The following is a 10,702-nucleotide window of genomic DNA, read 5'->3' as shown; positions in this document are numbered from 1 at the left end:
AGGAAGAAGAAAAGAAAATAAAACTGCATATGACATGCAATCTTCCTTAGTAAGTCTCATGCGTACAGCTCATTGTTTCTATAGCTTACACGTTGCATGATTTTGAGGAGGATTAGTGGAAAGATTACATATTTTCTCTTTCCTGATAAAGAATGGAAATTAAGTAGAGAATGAATCTCTCTCCAATTTTTTTTTTTCGTGCGTCAGTATATACTGCTCCTAGTATATTTTAGTAATCTATATTTTATTTCATTGTGTACGTGTAGCAAACGAAAAGAGTATTATGTTTTTGCTCGAAGATGCTTCGTACCAAAGGCTCATTAAATCAACTCTTTTAAATTGTCAAAAGAAATAAAAATTTGTAAAAAAAATGGGCTATCCATTCGACGTCGTTTCAAGGTCAATTAAAAAGATTAGAAAAGTCGGGATGTTACAAAAAACCCCACCCTTGAACTCATCCATATATAGCTTGGGGCATAAATGAAGGTTGGACTCGTTCTACTACTCCACATTGTTAGGATAAAACAAAATCATCCTCATAAAGAATGTATAGAAACACAGCTGGCTCATTAACGAGGCCATGTAACAACAGATCATCTGATTTGCTGACAAAACAAAAAAAAAATTGATTCGAAAAGCCCCTAACATCAATAGGATCAATAAACCTCTCTTTACCAATCTCTTACCTAAAACCCAAAATTACATAGTTGCATTGTAAACAGTGGATTTTTGGATTACAGAGGCATTCCTACGAAGACTGGAAGCAACAGAGATGCTACCCACGAGGGAGAAAAAATGCTGCATTCTAGGGCTGACATGAATGCATGACAAATATGCATACTTACCTAGACAGAGTGCTCCGAGTGCAACATGTGCAGCCAACCAACAATAATAGCCTGAAAATTATGGAAGCGGTAATTCAGCTTATGATTGCATTTTAAGCAAAAATAAAGACACCAATTTACAAAATCTTCATCTGGCACTGTGACAGCAACCTGTAACTATACTATATTCACAAGATTCTTCCTATCCATACCCTAAATACCTATAGTTCTATGCCGAAGAATTATTATATTTGCTTTGGAGTGCTGTTCTCTGATTCATAACAAGGTAATTTGGTTGCAAGAAATTCACTCTGTTGTGAACCTCACCTAAACTGTCACAAATGACACAAGGGGATTTAAAGGTTGTCGACTCACCGATTTCCATTTTTCCAAGAAAATTCAGTATCGATTATAAGCTTTCCCAAAGTCACCACGCCTGCGATGCTGGAAATCGTCATAATTGTCATGAGACCTATTAGAGGGATAACACTCCATAGCATTTGGAAACCTGCCCCTTGAGTGCATACTACCAGGTCCAGAGTGATAAAGATTTTCGGAACCGTCAAAGTCTGGGTAACTCGGTTGCTTATAACCAGCAAAACCAGATTCAGGAATGTGTTGACATGCTTGTTGCCTCCTCTGTTCATGTAACTGAAGAAACTCTTCCCACATATTCGCATGTTCATTCTTTAGTGTAGCTACTTTTCTCATGAAATTCTCCCTCATCTCTGTAACAGCCTAAAATTGGAGATGGGGAAAAATGACAGAGATTAATAACTACTTTGCTAATAGCCTAAAACATAAAAATGGACTGGCCCAAAATGAATATAGCAACACCATTACATATCATACTTCATGTGTTTGGGAAAATATAATATTTAACTAATATTCTAGCTTAAGTGCACTCAGGCTATGCAATATGCACAAAATTAAGCTCGAAATGACTCCATTTACAAATCTAGAAGCATAACAAACCTCACGATGCTTGAAATTTTCATCATCTTCTTCTTTGTCCCGAAGTTTAGCAAGTTCCATAGCCTCCCTTTTATACTGCAACTCCAAATCCTCCAGTGTCTGGAGAAAGGAAGGGCATTCAAACTTACTTTCCGGCTGCATAGCAGATCTACCTCTGTCAGCACTCCATCCATCTGCCCTGAAGCTGCTTCTATTCTGAGAATGGCCTTCATATGAGTTAAAGGAGTTTGCTGCGTAAGAAGGACGGACTGGAGACTTGGAATGGCTTGACCGACCTCTACCTCCATCAATACCATAAGCTTCACCAAAGGAAAGTATTGTTTAGCACTTCCTTTCAAGATGTTTAACAATTCTTGCAGCTTTATCATGACACTATCTTAAATCCTCTTATTGTATCCATCTGGGGCAAGCAAGACTTGGGAGTCTTTGAAAAAAGTCATTTGGGAGACCATCCTTTTTCAATTCAGAACCACCATGTAAGTAATATCAGAATCGAACATAATGCTTGGGCCTAAGAACTTACCTTTTGCTGCAAAAAAGATTATAAAAACAAGCAATATTACTGAAAACGATGGACCAGACAAATATGAAGCTTATATGATGTAAGGCACTAATATATCCAAATTCCACCTACCACGGGGAGAGACACTTGAGAGTTTTTGAAGATCTTCTCGCACACGATTTTCCACACTTTTCTCTTGTCTGCCATATCTATGATATATATGTGCAGCACGGTGGGGGCTGGAATTGGACTTTTGGGATCCAGATCGTCCTAGTCGAGAGATAACAGGACTTCTACGTTCAAATGATCTGGACTGTGAAATTGGGGAGCTTGACGAACCTTTGCGCTCACCCTCCTCAACATATTTATGAACACCCTTATTATCACCCTCTTCTCTAATCTTATGAACAGCATCGACACCTTTCTTCAAGATCAACCTGTCCTTGCCACTGACAATTATGAATTTCTCGTTGATTTTTATAGTACATCCAATATCTTTCTCAATCTTGTTTACTACATCTTCTGAGAACAAAGCCTTCACGTGAGGATCTCTTGCAGGTACCCTTTCAAAGAAGTCTTGCGACTTGCGATTAGCTCCAAGAGTAGACGGGCAACCCTAAAACACTATTTATTAGAAACTATAATAATGAAATGAGAATGGTTTCAATACATAAGCAAAGTAGAACAAGAATTCATGTGAAGGATCATGTAAGAGCTATTTTTGGTATCATCAAGTCCAACTGGTTGAATCCTGAAAAAGATTCAGTTAGGATTTGAAAGATTAAGGAAGTCCATTTTTAGATTATATAAATTGGAGAAAAATCGGTAGAATGTGTTGAAGTAAGATGAAAAGTTGAAATCCCTGCATTTGTAATTTGAAAAAGGTTAAGTAATAGATAACCCAACACCTAGACACTCAATTATCTTCTTTCACAAATCCAAGACTACGGGAACAACTCAGAGCAAGACAATAGAATTTGAGAAAGCTAAAAAAATCAGAAAACTCAAGCAGCATTTACATTAATCGATATTAGTGCATGGAAGAAGTTCTTTCATAGGTAGTAAACTCAAAGAGTTTCATATAGAACAATATATAATATCAATGAATCAAGATGTCAAAATGTGCACAGGTACTGAAGGGGCCAAAAGAATAACTTCTCTCTCTCTTACTCTCATACATACACATGGACAAAGCTGCAATCAATTAATACTAGTACACGAAAAGCACCTGAGTAAAGTGACCAGATTCACCACATAGTTTGCAAATCATTTCTTCTTCTTTCCTCTTCTTCCAATTCCTCTCTGTAGCCTTAGATTTGGCTTCCCAAACTTTTGCTTCGCGGCTAGTAAAATCTGTTGGGACAGCATTAGGATCACGAGTTTGCTCCTCTTCGTCAGAACCTGCATGTGACCTTTTGCTTGTTTTTTCTGGTTCATTTGGTAAATTAGAAACCACGGGGCCAGTGTATGCCTTGTAAATTTCATTAAAGTCGTCATCAACATCCGACTCTTCTCTGCTTCCCATGCCAGAAAACTGGACCAACTGGTTGGATCTGCTTTGATTGACTGATGGGACAAAATAAAAACAAAAATTGACAAGTAACCAAAGGCAAATAATCACAATCTACAGAAGTTTAGTTTTCAAGTTTAAATGTGTTTTTTAGTTAGAGTACTAACTGCCCCCAATTAAAACATATATACAAGAAATTACAGATATCCTTATACGTGATTAGAATTGGATATGCACTCATACCTAATCATCGATGTATATCTCACTTAATCATATTGTATTCCAGTCAAAATAATAGAGGCTAAAATACAAGAAGCAGTTAAACTTCTAATTGACAGAACTCGTTGCAAGACCACACAGCCATTCCGGCATTGTGACAATGGAACCATAAATGCATCTAAATGGCAGCAATGTGGACAATTGGAGTTGTAACACAGAGTTAACCTCAAAATCAATCCATTGACCAATCAAATTTGGATCGTGGCTCATTTCCAATAAAAATATTGCGGATTGAAAAACATTTTCTAAATGTGGAGATAAAATGGACGAAAGTAGGGTTTATGCAGGTGAGATAATCAACAAAATCGCACAGACTTTTAACTTGCAAGCAAATTTAGGATACATCATGTTTGATTACGTGAAAATTGAAAAACATTAAAGCAAAAGCTCTCCGCCATTTCAAAACTTGAGAACACCTCGAATTCAGGCCTGACAGTTCACTCAAAACCATGAATAGGAAGGCAAATTTACATGAAACAACAGATAGAAGAAACTGGGATTGTTACCTCGAGAGAAAGAGAGAGGGCGGCGAGCAGTAGAGTGAGTGAGAGAAGATGGCAAAACCGCTAGGGCTCGATAGTTCTTTCTACTTTGCACCTTGCAGCTTTCCTATTTCTACTTGGCATCACTCCCATTTTATTCAATAATAATAATTATTTTTTTTATAAACTAACCAATTTGTGCTAGTAATATATTTTGTCTTTATTTATGACTTGTTTACTAGGCAAATTAGATAATGTTTAAATAGTATTATTAACTTATTTTTAAAAATTATTATTTCGTACTACAATTAGTATTAGTATGTCTTAAAATATATGGATAAGTCCTTGGTAGGGATGCATATGCTACCAAGTTGAATAATTCTTTATAGTAATTATTTATGTTTGAATTTTCATATAAAAATAATTTATTTAAGTGAGTTAAGTAAATGAAGTATAGTAAAATAAAAAATTAATGAAAAGAGAATAAAATATTCGTAAGAAAGAATAAAGTAAGTGAGAAATAATATATTGACTTTTATTAAAAAGAAAAATGACTATATTACTACTATATTAAAATAGGAAAAAAATAACTCTACTTCAATGGAATTGAGAGAATAACAATGAAGTGATAGTTTATTTACTAGTCCAATTATTCATCACCTATTAAACTCTACTCATTATTTACGGGGTTTTATTATTTAGAGTGAACTAATACCTGATTTTTCACTTTCGCACATAAATAGTATCTGATCTTTATTTTATATTATTTTTGGTATCATATGACAAAAATAACCCTAGACACCAAACATGTGATTTTTTTGTTATGGAGGATATTTTTGAAAATTTCAATTAAATAGAACCAAATATGTGATTTTTTTCTTCCTTTCTTATTTCTTTTTTTCTCCTTTAGTTTATTCTTCTTTCTTTTTTCTTAATTTTCTTTCTTTTAGTATTTTATCTTCCTTCCTTCTTTTTTTATCCTCCTTAGTTTATGTTTCCTCTTTTTTTCTTTTTCTCTTCTTTTTCTTCTTTCTTTTTAGTGTTTTATACATACATCTAATTATTGCATTCATAATATAAATAAATAACCAAACACCTAATTAAATTATTATTTAAAGTAATTAAATCAATTGAATATTTTTAATTAAATTATTTATACACGTTTTAGGGTTGAAACACCTAACTAAAAATATTCAACTCTTTATCAAATACAATTCACAATTTTAAATTTTAATTAAGACTATATTGATTAATTTTTAATTTAATATAAAATAATTATTATTATTTATTCATTACTACTAATTTTTACTATTATAATAATAATATTATTATAATAATTAAGTATAATTATGATTAAGTATATTTAAATGATATTAAAAAATAAATTAATTATTAATTTATAGAATCAAAATAACAATATTAATATTGATTAATAATAATAGTATAAAGAGTGAGGAGAATGAGAGAAGATATTGTCAATGCCTAAAATATCCTTTATGACACAAATAGAAAAATAAATTTGTTTAAAGGGTATTTTGCGGTGAAAATTGCATCAGGTACCAAAAATGTGATTTATAGGTACCAAAAACGATATAAAATAATGATCATGTACCATTTATGTGCGAAAGTTAAGACCAAGTACCATATATACAGTTCACTCTATTATTTAAATAAGAGTAAAGGTCAAAATTGGTCATAAACTATAGCCAGAATACGAATTTGGTAAAAAAACATTCACTTTTTGAAAATCGCGTCCAAAACATTTGAAATCAATATCGAAGTGGTCCTAAACATTTGAAATCGTTGTCGAAGTGGTCCTTTTCCGTCAAAAACTAACGGTCAACGGCTAATTAATGATTTTTTTAACTTAATTAATATACTAATGCATAATTAATTAAATAAAATTAATGAAATGCAAAGAAATTTTAAAATCGACTATTTCTCTCTCTTTTTCCTTCGTTCTTCCTAAATCGGAATCTCTCTCTTCTTCTCTTTGGCGCTCAACGCCATCGCGTCTTTCTCTCGACTGACAACGAGCAGGCAGAGGCGACGAAAGCGAAACCATCATCTAGCAACAGCGACCGCGTCGGCGGAGATAACAACGCCGGACCGCGTAGAAAGAAAATTAAGAGAGAAAGACGCGACGACGTTGAGCGCCGGAGAGAAGAAGAGAGAGATTCCGATTTAGGAAGAACGAATGAGAGGTGAAAGAGAAGGAAAAAAAGGGAGAAATAGTCGATTTTGAAATTTCTTAGCATTTTATTAATTTTATATTTAATTTTATTTAATTAATTATGCATTAGTATATTAATTAAGTTAAAAATCATTAATTAGGCGTTGACTGTTAGTTTTTCACGGAAAAGGACCACTTCGACAACGATTTCAAATGTTTAGGACCACTTCGATAACAATTTCAAATATTTTGGACCCGATTTTTAAAAAGTGAATGTTTTAGACCAAATTCGTATTCTGGCTATATATTTAGGACTAATTTTGGCTTTACTCTTTAAATAATACTCCCTCCGTCTCGGATAATTTGTCCTAGTATTCCTTGTCGGTCCGTCCCACATAATTTGTCTCACTTCAATTATTCCATTTATGGCAACAAATTACTCCCCTCTTAATTACAATTTCGCCTACCCCATTTCCACCATTTACTCCACTTCAATTCATCCCCTTCTTCATTACTCCACTCAACCACCTTTGTTAATTGAATGGTTTACTCCAAATATACTCCCCCTAAATCGATTAGCCTTCTTCCTCCCTAAACTCCATCTGAAAACCCTAGATCTACACCGATTCCTCCACCATTTCCACAGCCTCCACACAAATTGACTCCTCATCCACTCCAAATACTGCAATTACTCCCTCTGAAAACCCTAGATCTACACCGATTTCTCCTCAAATCCCACCGCCTCCACAAAAATCGACTCTCTTTCCACTATTTCTACCGCCCCGAGAGATCCCACTGCGGTGGCTGATTATCCCGACTCTCCTCCTGGTATTTTATCGGTCAATCTGGACGATCTCGTCGTCCCAGACACGCCGGAGTATATGTGGGGTTCTGACTCCGCCATCGACGACTCTTTCGTCGCGCGGAACCCTAACTGACACCGTTATCCCCGAAACCCAACTGGATTCCTTCATTCCCGTAGATGTTTGGCCTTCTCACTCCACCATCGATTACTTGGACTGTGGTTTCCCCTACTACGGGCCACCACCAACAGCCCCCCTCTACAACCGGCCACCACCACCAGCCACCCCCTACAACGGTCCTGCACCACTAGCCACCCCCTCCCACGGTCCACCAGTCTTTTCCGCCGATCCAGCTCAACCCCCCCCCCCCCACCCCAATCGTGTATTTGGAATTTGAGAGGTAGATTCTTGCTATTTTGCAGCCTAGGATTTTAGATTTAATCTAAGTATTTTTTTTCCCTCAATTTTATTGTTTTTTCGATTGGGTAGGAGACTGTGGTTTGTTGGTTTGGGTTGGAGGCTGTGGTTTTAGTTGGGTTGGAGGCTGTTGTTTGTTGGTTTGGTTTTAGTTGGGTTGGAGGCTGTGGTTTGTTTGTGTATGCTGGAGGTTGTGGTTTGATGATGTGTTTGAGGTTGTGGTTGTTGGTTTGGGTTGGAGGTTGTGGTTTGATGTTGTGTTTGAGGCTGTGGTTGATTGTGTAGGCCGGAGGCTATGGTTTGATGATGGGTTGGAGTATGTGGGTGTTTGTTTGGGGGCGAGTCTGTGGTTGTTGGTGTGTTTGTGTGGGTTGGAGGTTGTGTGCATTAGTAATTGTTGATTTAATGTTGCTCCTTATGATCTGTTCTATGCAGATATTGAGATGATGCTAATTGTGTTTCTGTTAATTGTGTTAATCATACCCCTATGATGATTTGCATGTGTTGCTATTACTGATATGTGTTGATTACTAAGCCACCCCTCTTGTTAGGTTAGTAGGCTTATTTATGAGTTGATATAAACACCAATATCTGAGGGAAAATATATCATAAAAACCATACACTGATATTACAAAAGGCACCCCTTTACATGGTTAGGAGGCTGTTTAGTTAGTTAGGTAGCCTTAGAAGCCACCCCATACACATGTATGGTATGGAGGCTACCCTGTGATGACAATTCTCTGAGGGATTAGGATTTTAGAAGCCACCCCTACACATGTAGGTTTAAAGGCTTTATAAAAGAGGACAAAAAACAGTTGATAGCATAAGCCACACTTAATCTTGAGGCTTCCACACCCAACTGCCAAAAAATGCTTCCTAACTTACTGATCTTAGAAGATTACAGCTCTACTGATACCTGAGTTGTCATATGAGGTGCTCTTATCATTTTCTGGTTGTTGGAGGTATGCCACTGCAGCCTTCACAATATGTTCTTCAACCTCCAATATTTTTGGCAGTATCCCCAGCCTTGACAACCTTTCTTTGTTTATGTATGGAGTTTTGTAGCCATTTCCCACTTCCACCTTCAAAATCTCTATTAAACAACCTTGAAGAGTCAGAAAAATATTGTTGAGTGTTTGTGCACTAAGTTCATCAAAAGAGTAAACGCACATTAGTCAACAAGTCATCCACTCTCCTAGCCAATTTGTCATCCTGTATAGACTAGATAGCTCTGAAAAAACTTAAATCCAACACATTACAATCAGGGGAATTAGTTGATTGGCAAATGATATGGAAGTTGAACCCATTTGTGTTTGCAACTGACTGAAATTCTGCATCATTATGCATGATGTAAGGTCTGACATTGTCTTGTTGAATGAATATCTCCTTGCTTATGTTATCTGGCCATTTAGCCTTGATTGCTGGTGGTATGATCTGCACCCTTATTTCAGTGTGTGAGGTCTGGAGTATAATTTGATACAGTTGGAAATAAAAAAATGGATGCAAAAACAGTGTACCTTTTGAATAAGACATTCTCTCATGACTCTTTGTTCACTGATTGAATGGGCTTGGTCTCTAAGGTGCCTCTTAGTCTGTTCTTGGATTTTCTCTTTGCTGGCTCTTGTGTTGTGAATGGAAATATGCCTATTTTTCCATCAAATATGACATCTCCACTTTCTCCAAAGTATGGTCTACACACTGCACACATAAACATCACCTTTGTGATGAACCTCTTTGACTTGCATGAGCTTATGGTTCTTCCTCATCTGGCAGCAGGTAGTATCTATCCGTACTCTTAGTCATGAAAAATCATTTTTCATCAATATGCACTACATTATGCATTGTGTGGTATTTGAGCATACCATTGTGAACAACAGGCTGAACATGAGTGAGACCCCATTTCATTCTTCCTCAGAACTCCTGCTTTTACCACAATGCCTATTGTGTTCTTACTTAAATCAAGCTTGACAGCCATCTTGCGGATGGTAGATCTTCCAAGGACTGAAAGAGCTCTTACCCTGTTTTGATCTAGCTGAATTTCATCATTGCGCTTGAAGCCTTTAACACGATCTTTTATGATCACAGGTACTCCACTCTGGATTTGCTTGCTAGCCTCTGCCCAGATTCTATGCACTGTATTCCTGCTCACTCTAAATTCTTTTGTTGCCTTGACAAAACCTCCATATGGTATTTTACCTAAATGGCTCGCTTGTAGCATGCTTTGAGCTATCAGATTTTTGGTGTCCACTCTTATGATTCGCTTGTCTTTGTCTCCGGCAATGTCTCCAGCAGCAGAATCCATAGCTCTATGATAAAAAATTTCTGAGGGCAATACTTCTAAAACTCTCCTTTTGTTTTGTAGGTAGTCCTTTTATAGCAAGTGGTAGTTGGCATTTCCCTCCTAAGTTCCCTCCTAAAAATTTGGTTTAAGTATTGTAGGTTTTGGGATTTCCCTCCCAAAAGTCCTTTGTGTGTAATTTGATTAAATCTCATTGAGAATTTGTATTTTATGGAGTTGTATGAAAGAATTATTTGAGCACCATGTTTAGTTAGTAATCTGTATAGGTTTTAAATTTTGAAATTTTTTTGAGCTGCAGAATTTCGTGTGGTAATTTAAGCAGCATGTTTTTATTTTGCCCAGTTAATAACACTAACTAAAATTTAAAAATTGAACCAAAAATTTTAATTATACTCAAATCATCACTAATTTAAGATTGCCATAAAAATAGAAGAAAAA

At 36.0% G+C, this 10,702-nt stretch overlaps 1 protein-coding gene across 1 annotated transcript; it reads right to left on the bottom strand.

The window, feature by feature from the left end:
* Positions 1 to 520: 520 nt before the first annotated feature.
* LOC125189207 (Zinc knuckle (CCHC-type) family protein) lies at positions 521 to 4,708 on the bottom strand. Its single transcript, XM_048086484.2, has 6 exons — positions 4,597 to 4,708; positions 3,530 to 3,867; positions 2,434 to 2,917; positions 1,800 to 2,098; positions 1,200 to 1,562; positions 521 to 896 (listed from the first exon to the last, which is right to left on the bottom strand). Exons 2-5 carry the CDS (start codon positions 3,824 to 3,826, stop codon positions 1,224 to 1,226), a joined length of 1,419 nt encoding a protein of 472 aa, XP_047942441.1. The 5' UTR covers positions 3,827 to 3,867; positions 4,597 to 4,708; the 3' UTR covers positions 521 to 896; positions 1,200 to 1,223.
* Between the last annotated feature and the right edge of the window lie 5,994 nt (positions 4,709 to 10,702).

Source organism: Salvia hispanica, chromosome 5, assembly GCF_029641045.1.
Source record: "Salvia hispanica isolate PSC_SH4W2 chromosome 5, Shi_PSC_v1, whole genome shotgun sequence".
Classification (NCBI taxonomy): Eukaryota; Viridiplantae; Streptophyta; class Magnoliopsida; order Lamiales; family Lamiaceae; genus Salvia; species Salvia hispanica.
The sequence above is the reverse complement of the archived record's forward strand: the minus strand, read 5'-3'. Positions and strand labels throughout refer to the sequence as shown.

What these genes read in the sequence shown, in the direction of transcription:
- LOC125189207 (XM_048086484.2), bottom strand. Translation starts at nt 3,826, where the DNA reads ATGGGAAGCAGAGAAGAGTCGGATGTTGATGACGACTTTAATGAAATT. An exon ending in CTCAAGTGTCTCTCCCCGTG is followed by an intron (nt 2,099 to 2,433) that starts GTAGGTGGAATT and finishes CCTTTGGTGAAG; the next exon opens with CTTATGGTATTGATGGAGGT. An exon ending in AAAATTTCAAGCATCGTGAG is followed by an intron (nt 1,563 to 1,799) that starts GTTTGTTATGCT and finishes CTCCAATTTTAG; the next exon opens with GCTGTTACAGAGATGAGGGA.